This window comes from Spermophilus citellus (genome assembly GCF_964194105.1).
Source record: "Spermophilus citellus genome assembly, chromosome: 13".
Lineage (NCBI taxonomy): Eukaryota > Metazoa > Chordata > Mammalia > Rodentia > Sciuridae > Spermophilus > Spermophilus citellus.
In genome coordinates, this window is record NC_138193.1 from 13,715,951 (window position 1) to 13,736,064 (window position 20,114).

General features: G+C 40.8%; 1 protein-coding gene and 1 pseudogene across 3 annotated transcripts in view; one reads left to right on the forward strand and one right to left on the reverse strand.

Moving 5' to 3' along the window:
* LOC308632471 overlaps positions 1–808 on the forward strand; it is a 224,382-nt pseudogene extending 223,574 nt beyond the window's left edge. The window contains exons 14-16 of the transcript in view: positions 195–363; positions 475–623; positions 723–808. The product of the transcript in view is annotated as an uncharacterized misc_RNA (transcript). The remainder of the gene's footprint in view (positions 1–194; positions 364–474; positions 624–722) is intronic.
* Positions 809–3,876: 3,068 nt separating this feature from the next.
* The window catches only part of BUB1 (BUB1 mitotic checkpoint serine/threonine kinase), a gene marked incomplete at both ends in the record, with an annotated part of 49,445 nt that continues 33,207 nt past the window's right edge, over positions 3,877–20,114 (reverse strand). For both annotated transcript variants that reach the window (XM_081265380.1, XM_081265379.1), the window contains 6 exons: positions 3,877–4,072; positions 5,412–5,518; positions 11,141–11,315; positions 11,405–11,568; positions 11,742–11,903; positions 12,144–12,259. In XM_081265380.1, the coding sequence (XP_081121506.1) occupies positions 3,877–4,072; positions 5,412–5,518; positions 11,141–11,315; positions 11,405–11,568; positions 11,742–11,903; positions 12,144–12,259 (920 nt within the window). The remainder of the gene's footprint in view (positions 4,073–5,411; positions 5,519–11,140; positions 11,316–11,404; positions 11,569–11,741; positions 11,904–12,143; positions 12,260–20,114) is intronic.

A 20,114-nucleotide genomic window follows, 5' to 3' on the forward strand; every position in this document is an offset into this window, starting at 1 on the left:
TGCACTTAATTTTGGCGTAAAGAACAGGTAAAGATCCAACTTCAGTTCTCCTTCACTAGGGGACTAACCTCTGTTTAGTGGGTATTTATCCCACTGCTGCCTTGCCAGCAGCTTAGTTTCTGACTTGGTGAATGTCCTGGGAGGTCCAGGGGGGTCCACCTAGCTGTGCCTTAATCTCTCCACCAACTACCCAGGCTTCTCTGGGGGACCGGCCGAGCAGCGATCCCTTCCCACTCACTCCCCTAAGCTGCGTGGCTCTGGGCTGGAGAGGCCACCTGTGGGACCTTGGGTGCGTCTAGCGCTCCATGCCCCTTGCTTCTGCGACTTTGGGCGACCCCTGGTGTCCGGCGCCTCCCACCCTAGGTGGTCTACTATGCGTTTGCTGTCATCAGGATGGAATTGTTCTGTGACAGAATCCGGTCCTTTGACCCAAGTTTCACTGATGCACTGGTGTGTGGGGACCTGCCCTTGAAGGGGTGGCAGTGGCTGGGACAGGCACTGCAAGAACAGCTCCAGTGATCTGGCCGCTTCCTCCATGCTGCTGGAGGAGCTCATGGTGGTGAACCAGTGGCAGGATCGCCTTTCTGGGGAGCTGGTGGTCTGGGCGCCTGCCCCTGGGGGCGGTGTGTCCTGCTTAGTGACCTTGGGGTGCAGGAGGGCACCCTGAGCTCGGGCACCCGCAGTTTTCAAGCGCTGCTTCCTTAGCCGCTTGCTCATTGCAGGCGGCTTTGCCCTGGTGACCCATCAGGTGGTGAAACTGTACTGCATCCTGTTCCATGTCGTGGTGGTCATCCTCATCATCAAGTGAGTGTCCCCACAGGGTTCCCTGTGTTACAGCAGCTTAGCCTGCCATAGCCTAACTAACCCAGAGATGGGTTAGTCTGAACATTCCAGAATGAAACAAATGGGAGAGATGCACGGACTTGAAGGACGGGAGAGGAGGACCAAGGACGCGGGCTCCTTGGGTCAGCGCAGAGAAGGTTGCACGGAGGCTTTCCAGGTTTGCCGTGTCGTGTAACCATGCCTGGCTATCCAGCAGCTCTACTTTCGAGAATCACAGGCCACCCTTGGGCTTTTCTTTGGGGAGAATGAATGTTAGGACCATTGCCTTAGATCAGATTAAAGCAAGCCGGAAAGGTGCTCAAGCAGGAGTCTCTGTATCCCCTGAGTAAAGAGTCTAGTTTCTTAGCTGGAACTCGAATGTGGAGCAGGGCTCAAGAATGACTAGGAAATGCCTGGGCCCGAGAAAGGTCTCACTCTGGACCAGGAGCTGGGTCCAGCCAAGGTTTGCACACTCAGGAGGAGCTGGGGCCGAGACTCAGGTGAACGCACCCCAGCCAGCTCTGTTCCGCAGGGATACCTGCAGTGGAGTGAGCCAGAACTCTGTGCCCTCCCTGCATGGACCTGTCACTTTCCTCTCAGGTGCCCTCTGGACTCAGGGCTTCTTCCCTGGTGCTGATTAGCTACATGAAATCCAGACCACTGATTACAACTAAAGGAAGGTTTTTTTGTTGTACCAGGCATATGTACAAAAAGCAGAACAATACCTACTAACTGAAATGATTAAAATAACTAGCTCTGTTGAGATTTGTCCCACCCTGGGGACAAGCCGTTGCTAGGAAATCAGACTGAGAAGTTTAATTTAAAGGAAGCCCTTGGATTAGATCACAGACCAGACAGGCAACAGCAGACACGCTGTTGGTGTCACATGGGGATGTTTCTGAGTGTGATCCAAGTTAAAGAGCCAAGAATAGAATATGGGCTGGCAATAACACTGGCCATGCCACCCAGGGCCTAAGGCCCCTGCAGCTGTCTCCCACAGATGAACATGTGCAGTTTCTAGCTGTTCAGTCTTGGTTTCCTTTGAAAACAGCCATTTTCAAAAGGAACAAAATCCTGTCAATCTGGCTTTACGGATGCTCAGTTGTTTAGACACTTCAAGAGGAAGTTTGGTACTGGTTTCCCTGCTGAGGTCTGACCCTGATCATTTTCAGTTTCCAAGTTTGGTATGTGTGTGTGTGTAACTGGTCATGTAGGTTACAATCTTTATTTTCAAAATATAATTGCATTTTGGGGTCCCTAACCTAGCAATGTATCCTACAGATATAGTGGCACTCACACTCACTGTTCTGTAGTAAAAAACTGTGAAACCAACTAAGTGTCTCTAAATTGGAGATTGGTTAAATAAATAACAACCCGTTCCAGCAGGGGAATGAGGTATAGCTGGGTCAATATAGATGGAAATGGGCAAGAAAACTGTGAAGAAATGATACACTTCATATTTGCTTATAAAAAGAACAGACAGATACCCAGCACCTCAAAGGCATCTTGCCTCAAGCCAGTATCATGAAGTGAATGGATATGCACTGGAAAAGCTGGCCTTAGAACAGGGGACAAGGATGTTGTGTGTCACCAGTGACCTCTTTCTCAAGGTATCATCAATGACAAGGAAAACCACAAACAAAAATTAGAACAATATAAAATAAGAATTGTTTTCATAAGGATGATTATTTGAAAACTTCAAAAGAATTAATTGAAAAACCTGTTTATAGAAATCAGTAGGCTTCATATATTCAAATTACCAATTGGAAAAAATAGAGGGAAAATGATATGACTTAAATAGTAACCAGAAAAGTTTAGTCCCAAATGCTCAAATTAGTACTAATTTAAAAAAAAAGGAACATTTTTGTGTTTTTCAGTTGAGTACAACATTTAAGACAAAGTCAAAAGCCATTTAAGACTATGAGTCTGAGTATAAAGCAAAACTTTTTAAAAAATTCTTCACAGCAGGAGAAATATTTACTAGTCCAGAGAGATGACACATTGGGACAAATATGTGTGCCTCATATACAAAGGACTCAGATAAACGAACAAGCGGAGCGTAAAGTGGGTGGAGGACAGAGAACACAGAAGAGCACACATGTGCTATAACACATGTACACGCACTTGGTCTACCCATCAGAGAAATGCCCAGGAGAGTGCCAGCAGGTATGGTCTCTCACCTGCCAACTGACAAAGGCCAGAGCCCCATCTGTGCTGTCAGGGAAGGTGGGAAAAGGACATTCACAGTCTGGGGAAAACCCTGGGGGGCTACCAGCAGACACAGATTCAAAATTTTAAGTGCACTCACCTTTGACCCAGCAATTTTGCTTCTAGGAATCCATACTACAGATATGCCACAATCAAATATCACACAGCCACTAAAAAGTATGAGGCCATTCTTCAGTTACATTCCTGATTGGATATTAAGTGAAAAAAAGCAAAATGATGCTAGTTCTATTTAAAAAATGCAGTTTATAGAACCAATTTTAGAGATTCACACATACAAAAAATGGGCCATGGTTGCCTCCGGAGTCGGGGACATGGGAGCTGAGAAGGGTGGGAGGAAGCAATTCCCCTGTGCTCCTGGATGGTGTCGCCTCAGATTTGTTTTTCATGGTGCTAAGGACACAAAGGGAGGGTGGAGGAAGCCCAGCGGGGTTACAGGCCCTCCCAGGTCCTGGCCAGGAAAGGCTAAGTTGGTCCAGTGGTCTATACAGCTCACGAGAATTCTTTTCAAGATCTGAGATCTTTTCCATTGATGGTACTTTGAAGTAATAGGATTAGAATGCATAATTCATAGATAGCAAACAAAAATGCACCATAAAGGACATGAATGTCTGTCTGCCAAGAGGGCCGGCAGGTCTGCCCCATAGGGCTTGCCACTTTGTCTATTCTGCTGGATAATTTAATAAAAATTAAGTCACATGGATGTATTTCGTGAACTTTATTTTTAACAAACATTTATATCAACAATACATCTGGAAGAACATCAAGGTTCAAAGAAAGAGAATAGTATTTACAAAATGATTTCTGGGAAAGTGTCCACAGTTAATTTTATTTTCTCAAACGCTTATATTCCAAGAGCAGCACAATGAGCCTGTTTCGCAGGGTCTTGATTTTGTTGGAATAGTGCTGTTGAAACAGACTCTTCAGCTTTTGCCTTAGCAAATCCAAAGGTGGAAGGTGATGGCAGTCTGGGATATTCAACATGGTGTGAAAAAACTCATCCCACACGTCCAGATGAGGAAGCCTGCAGAGAGAAAGTACTGGCCACGGATGGAACGCAGCCTGCTCTGGCTCTGACTGCCGCAGGTGGGTAGTGAAACAGAACTCTCACCTAAGAGCACTTGGCCATCAGGAGTGGACACATCCAATCTATCCCACATTAGAGAAATTAAAGTTCCAATTAATTGTCTCAACACACCTGGCTCCCAAAACAGGATTTAAGATAAGCAGTCTTAGCAATAACTCTTCAGTGAAAAAAAATCTATTTTATTTTTTAAAGGAAATCTGTCTGTGCTGGGTGTTGTGAGTGCATGGAACCCCAGGGGCTGGGAAGCCTAAGGCAAGAGGATCATGAGTTAGAGGGTGGTCTGGGTAACATAGTGCTACCTCTCCTCATTAAAAAAAAGATCCATTTGCTCTTGGCTCCTGTGTCTACCATACTGTCAGCATCTTGTGATCTGGACACGTAGTTCTAAGGAGCCCAACTGCACATGTGCCAGGACCAGGTGGACAGGCCGCCCTACTCAGGAGAGAGCTGACTGAAGAGCTCCGGCTACTCTAGTGGTTAAAGTCAACTATAGGAGCTACAGAGCACAGAAAGATGGCAGCAGGGCCATGCAGAGGGCTGGCTTCAGGCTTTCCTTTACACAAGCAGCCAGAGGTGGAGACCTTCTGGATGACCATCTGGTCCTTCCATTATGAGCAAGAGGAAGCATAAAGTACTTGTCAGATATAATGGCTCATTATGCAGAATAAGACATAACAGTTACCAAGTTTTCTCCAGGGACTGAACCTAAGCTTCACTATGTATGGCACAGGCATTTTATAAAATTACTGCCAATTTTCTTTTTCTGTTTTGGAAGTGGGTAGGGAAGGCCAGGGGAATTGCAGTTGAAATTATTCCCAGAAGGTATATATGCACATAAGATTCCATTTGGCTGCGCACAGAAGATGAGTTCACTTTTCTGTATGTTTTAAATATACCTCAAAAAAGTTAAGAGAAGAAAGTGTAACTGGACAAGGAACAAGCATGTAACAAATACTTCCTACGCATTTCCTTGGCTTCTTACAGGAAAGATTTGAGGAAGGCAGGATGAGTATTATTTGCATCTCCACACACAAGGAAACAAGCAAGCACAGCCCTGAGGCTCTGGGACACCTGCCTGGGTGTGATGCTTGTCACCACCCAGGAGCTCCCAGGGGTTCTGTGGGCTACTGGCTAAGTGGGAAGCCCTGTGACCACTCCCTGCCCTGGGCCAGCCTTGTGCTGTGCCCACACTGCCTAAGGGATCCCCTTCTGCCAGATGGAACCTGTTACTACCCTAGTTATTCTCTTCCCGCTGTAGCCCGATGCCGACACCTACCTTCTGAAAAGACCTTCAGGCTTCCAGACTCCTCCCTCGTTCTTCACCCTCATGTAGGTCCCCAGCAGCATGCAGTACACCGTGGCTGCCACTCCAAAGTAATCCACCTGGCAAGAAAGCGAGGTCCCATGACTCATGGCGATGCACACGTGATCCCATCACCATGTGCTAACATAGGCAGCAAGCTAAGTCACAGGAGTTTGTCTTTGATTTCTGGTGGCTGGGGATTCAAGCAGCAGGAATGCTGCTTCTCAGTGAGGTGAGCAAAATTCAATGCCAGACAGTCCTAGTGACTAAGAGACTCAGAAATTCAGGTACACCGAACAGAGGCAGCACTGGAGCTGAGCTGGTTGCAGCAGTGGTGGTGGTTCACCAGATGGGGGAGAACACAGAGAAATACAGCAGGGAGGTGTGCTGCGAGAAAACCTGAAATCAGAAAAGCAGCCTGCACTGAGCTGATGCGGAGGTGATGGAAGGTGCTCTGTGTTTCTCAAACAGCCACGGGGAGCTGAGGTGGGGAGCCTTGAGCCTCCAGCTGCAGTTCCTGCTGCTGAACAGGGAGAGCAGCGCCAACACTGCCAGGCTCTCAGGTGAGGGCCCACCTGGGGTCTAGGCCTAGGGTCATCCTAGCAGAACGTGAGGGAAATGGACACCAGGATTGTACCCAGGGGGATCCACATCAGAAAAGTGAAGGAGAGCTGAACTCATCTTCTCTGTGCGTCTGGTGCTCACATGACCAGCTGAGGAGGGTCGGGACTCGGAACGGGTGTATGTGAAGACGCCAAGGGATTAAGCCTGGGCAGGCGCGTTCACAGGCGAGAAAGAGAGAGAGAGAGAGAGAGAGAGAGAGAGAGAGAGAGAGAGAGAGAGAGAGAGAGAATGAGAATGTGTGTGTGTGGGGGGTGTGTGTGGAGGAGGGGTGGCTCCCCTTCCTCAAGAGTAGAATTTTTGTGAGGCTCCTGAGACTCAGATCCCTTGACAGAGCTGGGCAACTGCCATGCATTAGCAAATACTACCAAACAAAGTCCCGAGGCCGTATTAGATCTAAGCCCACTGGGCCCCTCATAGAACTCTGCGGCAGCACCCCTGGAGTACCGGGCCTGTGCAGACTCCAGACGACAGCTCCCTACCTCCCGCTGGGGAGAAGGGAGCTGAGAACGGCTTCAGCCAGCTTTAGTCTAGCCACTCCAACCAGCCGCTCAAGAGTAACACCAAAGGTGTAAGGAGTTAACAATCCCAGGCGCTGCTGGTCCCCTGTGTCATAGCCCAAGAAGAAACAAACACGGGTGGGCACAGCAGTGACCACACATTCTTGTTGACTATTTTGACCACCTCAGTGGAGATGATTCCTTCTTCTTCTTCTTTTTTTTTTTTTAATTAAGAATCTTTTCTCTTTTTGGGGAATGTGTGTGAGAGAGTTCTTGATGTGCTGATTGGTTCATGGACATACACACATATTTCTTTCTTTCTGTTTTCTTCTCATCTTTAGCATGTTTTTAATGTTATTTTTCCTTGCCTTTTGAGGATTAGGGCTTGGGGTTCGTATATTTTGGTTTTGTTTTCTTTTCATTGTTTTCTTTCTCTCTTCTGCTGACAGTCAAATTCTCTTGTTTTCTTTCTCTTCCTTCCTTAAAACCATCACCTGCTACATCTCTTCTTCTTTCTGTGTTCACTTTTTTGAATTATAAACACTTTGACCTTCTTATCATGTTCTCTTTTCTCTTAATTAACTGTATTTTACCAAATTTAGCACTAATTGGTTATATAACTCCTTTCCCACCATTAATGCTGTTGTAATGATTACTGCTGTGGATGACATAATTGGCACCTGTTGTTTGCTTTATTGCCAGATATAGTTCATGGCTACTTATTTGTTTGGCAATAGACCACACCATTGTTTTTTGTGGTAATTGACATTAAATGTCATAGTAGATATTTATTTTAACAGAAACAGATATCTACTTTAATGCTGTCTGTTGTTTGCATCAGTTGTTACTATTGTTTGTTTTACCCTATTCTGAGAGATGCTGGGAATCTACAAGGCACTACAAGTTCACAGGGTGGAGATTCTGCTGCTGAACTCAACTCGGTGACAAGACAGCACACCTTGCTCCATGCACATGACAAACATCAGCTATACGTTAACACAAAGAATAGAAGAAATAAAAACTCAAACTAATGATCAGGCTCCGAATAGAAATGGCTAGGGGTGGTCCTTCAGGTCCCACTACAGACATCCACTGCTATACCAAAAAAGAGAATTAACACAGAGTCTGTGGATACCACATCTACAAGGGTGTCTCAGTCTAGATAACTTGAGGACACTTTGGCAAGTAAAGACTGAGCCCTAAAAAGGCCTACATGTAAGAGTGGCAGAGAAATCCACCCCAACAGATGTAAAAAACCCAACTCAGGAATACAAGAAAAATGAAAAAAACAAGATAACATGATACATCCTAAAGTTCATAATTCACCAGCGACTTACACCAAAGATACTGAAGTGGATGAAATATCAGATAAAGAATTCAAAAGAATGGTTATAAAAATGACCAATGACTTCCAAGAGAACACAGAAAAAAATAGAATGAATTAAGGAAATCAGTACAGGATATGAATGAGAAATTCAACAAAGAGAGATAATAAAAAAGAATTAAACAGAAATCTTAGAAATAAAGACATAATAAATCAAATAAACTGTCCAGCTAAAAATCTCTCTAACAGAGTAGAAAATTCTAAGGATAGACTCTTAGAGCTGGAAGACAAAGTGGCTAGTCTTGAACATTCAGATAGTGTTAAAGAAAATACATACTGACATTCAGAATAGACAACATTAAGAGACCAAATTTAAGAATCACTGGAATTGAAGAGGGTTGTTAGAATCAGGCTAATAGGATGGATAATCTTTTCAGGGAAATCATTATATTATTATTAATATAATAATTTGGAAATTATTATAACAGAAAAATTTCCAAACCTTGAGAATGAGGTGGACATCCAGATATAGGAGACATTCAGAACCCAAATAGACATGACTGAAAAAGAACCTATCCATGCCATAATATAATTAAAATGACTAACACAGAGAACAAAGATAAAATTGTAAAAGTCTCAAGAAAAAAAAATCAGGTCACATTTAGAGGTAAGCCAATCAGAATCACTTCTAATTTTTTAACAAACTCTAAAAGCCATAAGGTCTTGGAATGATGTGGTCTAAGTTCTGAAAGAAATTAAATGTCAACAAGATTGCTAGAACCAGCAATACTATCCCTCAAAATTGAAAGAGAAATAAAAACCTTCCAAGATAAGCAGAAACTAGAAGAATTCAATACTACTAAACCGGTAATACAAATACTCCACAGAATAACCAAACCCCAGAGCTTACAATTAAACAAATCTCACTGGAAGGGTAGCTCTAAGCAAATGAGAAACAGGATCAAATTAAACATTATAAACAAATCAAAATGGCAGGAATTAATAAACATCTCTTTATAATAATATTGAATGTAAATGGTCTTAACTCTTCAATTAAAAGACATAGCTGGCAGAATGGATTAAAAAGCAAGACTCAATTATATGTTGTTTGGAAGAGACACACCTTATAGGCAAAGACAGGCTGAAAGTAAACAACAAAATTGATATACCATGTGCATGGAGCCTGAAAATAAATAGGAGTAGCTACTCTATATCTGACAAAGCAGACTTCAAACCAAAATTAATCAGAAGAGACAAAGAAGGTTCATATTGGTAAAGGGACAATTCAGCAAGAAGATATAATAGTAACAAATATTTATGCTCCAAACTGGGTGCAGCTAATTACATAAAAGAGATACTACTCAAAGCCTTAGTAAGACCCCAGTACAGTAACACTGGGTGATCTCAACACAATTCTCTCACCATTAGATAGGTCATCAAGACATAGACTCAGTATAGACTCTTAGGACCTGAAAGATATTATAAACCAAATGGACTGAACAGAGATCTATAGAGTATTTCATCCAACATCAGATGAATATTTTTGACCATGGTTCATGGAACCTCCTCCAAAGTAGATCATATTTTAGGTCACAAAGCACCTCTTAGAAAATACAAAAAAAAAAAAAAAAATTAAAAATTCTTAAATAAGAATAGTGATAAAACAACAACCTGTGGAATACTATGAAGGCAGTTCTAAGAGGAAAATTTAAAACCAGCCTAATGATATATCTTAAAGCCCTTGAAAAATAAGAATGAACCAATTCCAAAATGTGTAGGAGAAAACAATTAAAATCAGAGCCAAATCAATTAACTTGAGAATTAAAAAAAAAAAAAATTTAGAAAGGATCCATGAAACAAAAATTTGGTCCTTTGAAAAGATAAACAAGATTGATAAGCCCTTAGCCAAATGAACCAAAAGAAAAAAAGAGAGAGGACACAAATTCACAAAATTAAAGATAAAAAAAGAGAAATCACTAAACATGTCAAGAAATCCAGTGGATCATTAGGGACTATTTTGAAAACTTCTACTCCAATAAATTGTAAAACCTAGAAGAAATGGATACATTTCTAGACAAATATGATCTGCTAAAACTGAATCAAGAGAATATAGAAAACCTAAACCCGCCAATAACTTGTGATGACAAAGAGCAGTAATAAAGTCTTTCAACAAACAAAAGTCCAGGAGCAGACAGATTCTCAGCTCAATTCTACCAGACCTTTAAAGAACTAATGCCAATGCTCCTCAAATTATTCTATGAAACAGAAAGGGACAGAACATTTCCAAATTCATTCTATAAAGCCAGTATCACACTCATACCAAAACCAGATAAAGACACATCAAGGAAAGAAAAGTGCTAATCCTTCCATGGGGAGTCCGTGGCTACTCTCTGAATATACTGTAAGACCTTTGGATGGCTGAAAAGAACAGACTGAACTCCTCCCCTTCCCCTGCACTCCAGGAGATGCCAGAACAGCATGTGGTCTGATATACTAGATCTGACTCCCGACCTTTCCCCTCTATCACAGGCTTCTGGAAGCCACAGTCCTCACTTGGTAACCAGGCATCTGGTTTTATTAATCCAGGTTCAAAACTTTACATTTATCCTATTAAGTATTCTTTATATTTGTCATCTGTATTCTAATTTGGTGAAATTTCTGAAGCCTTTTAGGATAATAATGATCCATTTCTAACACTGTTTGAATCAGGTCCTGCACCTGAGTTTCTGTGCCACTCTCACTGTCAGAACCACCTGCCCACTTGCAAGCCATGCGGCTGATTCCCCTGCGGGCAGTGGGGTGGGTCTATCTATTAACCATGGCCATAAAGAAAACCATTTGCTCTGTTTTTATCTCCCAATCCAAGCTGGCTTCATGTGGCAGACTTTCGTTCTGAAGCGTTCACAGATCATTAAATATCTTTCCTAGGGTCAAACTCAGAACATATCTGCTTTCCTTCTTGTGAATAATAAGAAAAGTGTACTCTTCAGGAACAGAATTTCATCCCTCCCTTCCCCTGAGCCTTAAGTCCCATCTCTCCTTTACTACCTTCTCTCTCTTTGAATGCTACAGAGTCAACCCAGGACCTCATGCTTACTGGGCAAGTGCCCTACTTCTAAGCCACGTTCCTGGCCCCCATCTCTTCTTCTACTGTGTCCAAGAGACCAGTTCAAACTAACGAGATTCCAAATTCATTTTGAAAATCTGGTAGGTACAACAGAGGAAAATTTTCCAAACCTCTTACTTTAGGTCTGTACCTGGTAGTTCCATGGTTTGTTACTGAGCATCTCAGTACACTGGAAGCCAGATGTTTGACATTTTGCTGTAAAGGCAGTTCCTTTTGGAAAAAGTTTCATATCTATACTCTGACCCAGGTCAATAAGTGCCAAACCAGTAGACAAATCGCCATCTTCATCGTTCTGTTCCAAAAACCTAGATTAAATACAATTCAGGACAGGAAATGAGCACAAATGACAAAGGGCTGCTAGATGTTCAGGAAAGAACCCTGTTCAGAGGTCCACACTTGCCTGTTTCCCAGTATGAAATTGTCTGGCTTAATGTCTCCGTGAATGATCTCACAGCTGTGGACGTGTTCAATCATGTAGAGCATCCTGATAGCGAAAGAGATGACGAGAGCCTGGGGCATCACTTTTTCGGGGGTATTTTTGTAGAGGTTAATGGCATTCTAGAAACAATGCAAATGGTATCCTGAGTTGGATGAGGATTAATGAAATTTCAAGTCAAGGACTTTGCCCGTTTGGCACCCCAACTAAAGTTCTAACCAGAAAATATATGGGTAAGGCACAAACCAGAAATGCACTTAAATTCATATCCATATTATAAAAACAGAACACTTACTAATAGTGTCCCATAGCTGTAGAGATCTCCTACCAAGATGCTCCCATTCTGGAAGAAGTGGGCAGAATAGAATTTGATAAACATGTGGTGCACAGCTGGCTTTAGTCTCTCCATCAGCTGGGTACCAATGTAGAATTCCCAGAGGTTGGCAGGCTTCTGGACCTACAAGCAAAATCAGGTATATGTTATTTATATCCAGAGTCACATTCTGGAAAATAGTATCCTAATAAGGGACATGAGAAAGCAATGACATTATGATTTGTTCTGCAGAAAGCAATTCCAGATCCTCATAGTATTGTTTTATTTCTTAATTGCTCAATAAAAACATCACTGTCTTAAAGAAAAAAAAAAGAGGCTGAAAATCATTTCTCTACAGTTCAAAAATGTATTTGCACCATTTACCTTTAAGACACATTTCTGTTTATTTTTGGTCTCATTCACATCTCCCTGGGTAGCTTCATAGACTTGGGCAAAGGCCCCTTCTCCAACAAGGTGATTGACATAGACCAGTGAAGAACCTGGGAAGAGATAAATGTGTCAAAATGACAAATGGGCTCAAAATATTAAGGACTTTATCCAAATGAAGAATTTGTAAAATTTCCTTTGTACTTGAATTGCTTTCATAAATAAAAATGGCCACAGTTGCTTGGGAAATGTTTTACAGGCTTAGATGAAAGGAAGTAAATACCTGCAACAAGAGCCCCCTTACCAAGTTCAGGGCAGCCTGCGGGGGTCACTAAGGTGCGTGGGTTTGGGCACTCAGTGCCTCCCCATCAAGGTTCTTGCATTTTAAAATGAGCAGTACCTGTGCTGCCCATCTTGCAGGCAGATGACAGGAGAAATCCTCCCTGAAGTGATACATAAAGCTTTTTGAAATAAACACGTTTTACAATAGGATAAAAATAAAAAAGACATCTTGACGAGGCTCCAATAGCTGGTGCTGCTCTCCAGGCTTTGCAACGCTGCTCAAGGGTGACAAGAAGAAGAGAGATGCCGGAAGGTCGGCCAAGAAAGGCAAGGGCCCAGTGAACAAATCTGGGGCAACGCTGAAAAGAAGAAGTGGTCCGAAGGCAAAGATCAGGGCAAGCTCAACATCTAGTCTTGTCTGACAAAGCTACTTATGACAAACTCTGTAAGGACGTTCCCAACTACGAGCTTCTAAGCACAGCTGGGGTCTTCGAGGGATAAGGACTTGCGGTTCCTTGGCTCCCTTCAGGAGCTCCTCAGTAAAGGACTTTTCAAACTGGTGTTAAAGCATAGAGCTCAAGTAATTTACACCAGAAATACCGAGATGGAGATGCCCCTGTTGCTGTGCAGATGCACTAGCAGGTCCAAGCAACTGTGCATTTGGAAAAATAAAACTTTATTAAAACAAAACAAAAAAATTAAAATAAAAAGGGCAAAATAAAACTATAGCAACATTTGTAATAGACAATTTAAAATACTTAATTCAACTTTTAATTTTACATAGTTTTTGATTGATAGAAAAGTAGCCAAGAAAGCGGAGTTTCTGCATCCCCTAGCCCACATGGCTCTTATGTCACAGACAAGGAACCAACCGAGGAGTGCTGCTGCTGACTGAAATCCACACTTGCAGACTCACTAGTTTTTCTGTGTTTCAGGATACATTATATTTAGTCATTCTATCTCCATGGCTACTCCTAGCCTGTGACATGTCTCAGACTTTTCTCATCTTTTTTTTTTTTTTAATTGACCTTGATAGTTCCAAAGAGTACTAGTCAGATGTCCTTCAAATTGGGTTTGTTTATATTTTCCTTGTGGTTACACTGGGGTTATTGATTTTGGAGAAAAAGACCATGGTGATGTTGCATTTGATTCTTAAAAATTCTAAAAATAATCCTCCCATTCAAAATCAAATATATATTAAAAAAAAATCTGTGATTTTCAGTCTAGCACATAAGCAGCTTGAAAGCTGTCACTCCACTTTTATGGCAAGAAAGTAAATGAACAACTGAAATTCAACAGCTCTTCTTGGACTATTAAAAACTGAGATCAGAGGGAAAACTGCTGCACCCAAAGTGGGGAGACGAAGAGGAAGACACAGAGGTTCACAGCAGACACCTCGCTGGAATTAGCAATGGGAAGGACAGTAGTCCTCATATTATCTAAGAAGATGACTCTTGGTTGTTTGGTGCACGCCTGTAATCTCAGCGACTAAGGAGGCAACTTAGTGAGACCCTGTCTCAAAATAAAAAAATTAAAAGGACTGGGATGTGCTCAGTGATAAAATGCCCCTGAGTTTAATCCCTAGTATAAAAAGAAAGTTTCTAGGGAACCTTAAAGGCAACAGGGAAGACAACACAGCTTAACTTCTAGCCAGATAAAGGTTACACCAAAACCTAACTATCTCAGTTCCATTTACACAGTCCATCAGGTCTGGCCAGCAACAAAATTGACAAGGCATATTAAAAGACAAAACACAGCTTGAGGAGGCAGAGCAAGCACTGGAAACGGGCAGAGATTTCAGCATTATCAGACCAGGATAGTTTTTAAAATTGTGATCAATGTGCTAAGGATTCTAACAGAAAAAGGAGACAATTTTCAAGAATAGGTCAAATAAGCAGAAAGAAGCAAAAAGAAATGCTAGAAATAAAAAAAACCCACTCGGTGACAGAAACCAAGAATGTCTTTTAGTAGACTGTACACGGCCAGGGAAAGAATCAGTGAGCTCCAGGACACACTAAGAGGAAAACTGAAATGTAAAAAGAAAAGAAAAAAGTGTGAGTTTTCAAAAATTCAAGACCAACACCAAACCACAGATCCTGGAATCTCAGAGAATACCAGGCAGGACAGATAGAAAAACCTACACCTAGGCACATCACAAAGAAAATGCAGAAAATCAAAGACAAAGAAAAATTTGAAAAATGCTACAAAATAGAAATAGCTATAAAAAGAGCTTACTTCCTGAAGAACAAGGATAAGTACATCAGATTTCTCCTTAGAAACCACACAAGCAAGAGTGTGCAGTACAACATTTAAAGGGTTGAAAGAGAAAAACCACCAGCTAGAATGTTCTGCTTCATGAAACTATCCTTCAAAAGTGAAGGATAAAGACTTTCTTACACAAAAATGGAGGGAATCTGTCACTGGTAAACGTGCACTGTTCTTCAGAGAGAAGGAAGATAATATAGGCCAGAAACTTAGACTCAGAGTGTTAAGTAAAATATTTGATGTTTCTTATTCTAAATTATCTAACAAAAACCCATTTGTTCAAAACAATAGCGTCCACCTAGTGGTGGCATACCAGTGGATAAGTGAAACCAACGGCAGCAATGACAGAAGAGGTGGGCAGGAGGGAGGGAATGACACCCCTGCCGCATGGTGTGGGCCCTGCTGTGAGGGGGTGAGGTGCTATCGGAAAGTGGACTTGGACTGGCTCTGAGTGTATATATACTGCACACTCTGCAGAATCCACTTGCAAATGTGACAAAGATAATATTATTGATATGCTGAGAGAGGAGACGCAACAGAATATGAAATAACTCAAAGCCAAAGAAGGCAGAGAGTGGGGAAAAAAAAAACACAAAGAACAAGTGTAATGACTAGAAAACTAACAAATGATACACGAGTCCAGCTATATCAATAATCACTCAGAACACCAATGATCTTCACCCACCAATGAAAACACACACACTGAAAGTATAACGACAAATGCAGATTAACAGTTAATAAGATATAGGATGCTAACAGTTATCTCAAGAAAATGTGGCTCAAGCGGTAGCGCGCTCGCCTGGCGTGCTTGGGATCCGGGTTCGATCCTCAGCACCACATACCAACAAAGATGTTGTGTCCGCCGAGAACTAAAAAATAAAATATTAAAAAAAAAATTCTCTCTCTCTCTCTCCCCTCTCTCACTCTCTCTTAAAAAAAAAAAAAAAAGAAAACAGAAATAGTTGTATTAATTCCATACAGCAGATTTCAGAGCAAGGAAAATTAACAGGCATAAAAGGGGGCATTACAGAATGAAAAAGGGGTTAATTCTCCAACAGGACATGCTGTGTATACATCTCATGAAAGAATGTGAAAATATATGAGGCATGCATTGATAGAAATGCAAGTAAAATGGGTGACTTCACTATTACACTTGGAGATTCCTATATCCTTCCATCAGAAATGGACCATTAAGGGGCTCAGGATGTGGCTCAACTGGTAGAGGGCTCGCCTGGCATGCGTGAGGCACTGGGTTCAATCCTCAGCACCACATAGAAATAAAAAAATAAATATATTGTGTCCACCTAAAACTAAAAAATAAACATTAAAAAAAAAAAAAAAAGAAATGGACCATTAAACAGAAAACCAGCAAATTGGATCTGAATGACATTTACAGAATATATGATATTCTCACACTGACTTGGAACATTCACCAAGACAGACCACATTCTGTGCTGTAATATACACCCTCACAAATTTAAAAGAATAGAAATCATATAATGTCTGCTCTCAGACCACAGTGGAATTAAACTGGGGATCCATTAACGCAGACAGCTGGAAAGCCCCTACATCTTGGGAGATTAAACACACTTCTGAATAACACATGGATTGAAGAAGTCTCATAAAGGACTTAGAAAAGAAGAAAGAGTATACAACTAAAAATAACACATTTTAAAAAAGAATTGTTTACAAAAAAGTAAGAATAAAAATAACAAAAAGAAAAGATATAAAATTAATGATTTAAGGTTCCACCTTAGGAACTTAAGAAAAAAGAACTAATTAAATGTAAACAAAAGAAAATATTATGAAAGAAATCAATAGAGAAAAATAAGAAAACCCCAAAAGTTGTGTTTTTGAGAAGATTAATAAAATTGATAAACATCAAGTCAGGTAAGCTAAGAAAAAAAAAAGACACAAATAATGAGAAATGAAAGGCTCATGGACGCTAAAGACATAATAAGAGAGTATTCAGAACACAATGTTTACAAATGAGAAAAACCTAGATGAAATGAACCAATTCCTTGAAAGACAAAATCTATCAAAGCTCATAAAGAGAACTAGATAATTGGAATAGTTCCGCATCTATTAAGGAAATTGCATTAATAACTAATAACCTTCTAAAGCCGAAAGCACCAGGTTCAGATGCATTCACTGACAGATTCTATCAAATCTGTAAGGAAGAAATTATAGAAATTCTCTATAATCTCTACCAGAAAATAGTGGTAGAGTATACTTCCTAATTCATTCTATGAGGTCAGCATTTCCAGGTTACCAAAACCAGATGGAGATATTATAAGAAACACTACAGACAAATACTTCTCATGAATGTAAAAATCTTAACAAAACATTAGCAAGTAAAATCCAACAATGTATACAGTAAGTTATATACCACGACTGTCTTAGTCTGATTTCTGCTGCTATAACAGAATATTATGAACTGGATAAATTATAAAGAAAAGAGATTTATTTGGCTCATAGTTCCAAAAGCTGACAAGTCCAAGATTGAGGGGCTAGAACTGGGGAGGATCTTCATGGTCCATCCTAAGATGGTGGGAGCATCACATGGTGAGGGTGAGGCGGGAGATGGCCTGCCAGAACCCCCATTACAACTAACCCACCCAGCAACAATGGCCTCAGTTCAATCGTAAGGGTATGCCTTCATGGCTTAATCAACTCTTAAAGATCCCACCTCTTAAACTGTGACAATGGCAATTAAATTTAAACATGACATCTGAAAATCAGTTAACCTGACCCATCACACCAACAGGCTAAGAATAATCACATGATCATATTAACATATGCAGGAAAAACATTTGATAAAATCCAACATCCGTTCATAACAATTCTGAGCAAACTAGCAACAGAGAAACTTCAACTTGATAAAGAACATGTACAAAACCTATAGCCAGCATCAGACCTGATGGTGATACACTACATAGATGCAGCCCCAAGGTCAGGAATGAGGTGAGGATGCTTGTCTCTTATCATTTCTATTCAGCATTGTACTAGAATTCCCACCTAGTGCAATAAGACATTTATTTATTTTATTTTATTTTTTTAAAGAAAGAGTGTGAGAGTGAGAGACAGAGAGAGAATTTTTAATATTTATTTCTTTATTTTTTTAGTTTTTCGGTGGACACAACATCTTTGTTTGTATGTGGTGCTGAGGATCGAACCAGGGTCGCACGCATGCCAGGTGAGCACACTACCGCTTGAGCCACATCCCCAGCCCAGCAATAAGACATTTTAAAAAAATAAGTATACAGATTGGAAAAGGAAGAAATAAAACTATCTTTCTTTATAGATGACAGGACTATCTAAAGAATCAACAGTAACAAAATCTCCTGGAACTATTAGTGGATACAGAAAGCTTATAGGACACAAAGCAGATATATAAAATACAATTACTTCCCTATGTTCCTGAAATACACAATTAGAATGAGAAATTAAAACACAAAGAATACTTAGGTAATAATATATATTATGTACCAGATCTATATGAGAAAACCTAAACTCTGATGAAAGATCAAAGGAGATTTAATTGGAGAGATTTCCATGTACAAGGATAAGATTCAATTTTGTCAAGATGTCATCTCTTCCCAACTTGACTAAATGCAATCTCAATAAAAATCTAGAAGTTATTTTGTGAACACCAACAAACTGATTCTAAAGTTTATATGGAAAGGCAAAAGACCCAGAAAGTCAACACAATATTGAGATGGAAGAAGGAAGTAAAGGGCTGACTTCATCCCACTCTGAGACTGACCATAACCCTGTGGTGCTGGCAAGAGACAAGCAAACCCATGGAAAAGAGCTGAGTCCAGAACAGAACCACACAGTCTTAGAACTGCTCTTGGGCAAAGGATCAAACATGAGAAACAGTGTTTTCAGTAAGTGGTGCCAAGCATTCAGACATGCACAAGTGACAATGAACCTAGACACACACCTTACACCTTGCACAAAGGTTAACTCAAAATGGAGCATAGACCGAAAAAATAAAACTATAAAACTTCTAGAAAAGAATACAGAAGACTATTTAAGTTTCCACTGGTGCAATGAGTTTTTCGATGTAACACCAAAAGCATGACCTGTAGGGGAAAAAAAACTGATAAACTGGACTTCATTAATATTAAAACTTCTGTGCTTTAAAAGACACAATTTAAAAAAAAAAAATAGAAAGACAAACCAGACTGGGAGAAAATCTTTGCAAAACAAGTATCTAATAAAGAACTGCTATCTAAACTGTTTGAGAAATTCTTGATATTTAACAATATGACAATTAAAAAAATGGGCAAAAGATCTGAACACATAGCTCATTAAAAGTATGCAGACAGCAAGTAAACACATGAAAAAATGTTCACGCTCACTGTTGAACATCACTGTTGTCACCCTGAAATAGTGAGACACTATTGCACACCTACCAGAAGGGTAAAAACAGCAAAAGCTGCGAGGGTGTAGCAGGGAGTTCTTGCTCACTGCTGATAAAGACACAGATGGTATGGCCACACTAGCAGAGCTTGGCACTTTCTCATATAAGCAAACACTCAGCCCTCTGTATATGAGGATCCAAATCTATAAACTTTTTTTTTTTTTTTAAAGAGAGAGAGAGAATTTTTTTTAATATTTATTTTTTTAGTTTTCGGCGGATACAACATCTTTGTTTATATGTGGTGCTGAGGATTGAACCGGGCCGCAGGCGTGCCAGGCGAGCGCGCTACCGCTTGAGCCACATCCCCAGCCCCCAAATCTATAAACTTAACCAACGATAGATTGAATATGTACAAATATTTTTAAATCATTATTCCTTAAATAATAGAGCATATCAACTACTTACTCTGTACAAAGTATTGTAAGTAACCTCAAAATTATTTAAAGTATATGTTAAGTTATATGCACGGCTACCCATTTTATATGAGAAACTTGAGCATCATGGACTTTGGCACCCACTGGGTTCCTAGAGCTAGCCTGTGCAGACCTGAGGGATGAGTGTATATTCATGCCTCGCAATCCAACAATCACACTCCTTGGTATTTACTTGAATGGGTTAAAAATACGTCCATAGAAAAACCTGCGTACAATGTTTAAAGCAACTTTATTCATAATTGCCAAAAGTTGGAAGCAATGAGGTGGCCTTTAGTAGGTAAATGAGCTGTGTGGTACAGGGCCATCCAGACGGTGGGGACTACAGTGATTCAAAAAAAAGCTAGCAAGCCATGAAAAGGCAGAGAGGAGCCTTAAATTCTGTTGCTAAGTGACAGGAAATGGCCTGATGGGCTACAAACTGTAATTTCAAACACATGACATTCTAGAAAAGGCCAACTGTAGAATAAAGGGCCCAGTCAGTGTCTGCCAGGGCTTCTGGGGTGCAGAGGAAGGGGAGAAGGGGAAAGCACAGGAGACTCAAGGCAGGCCAATTATTCT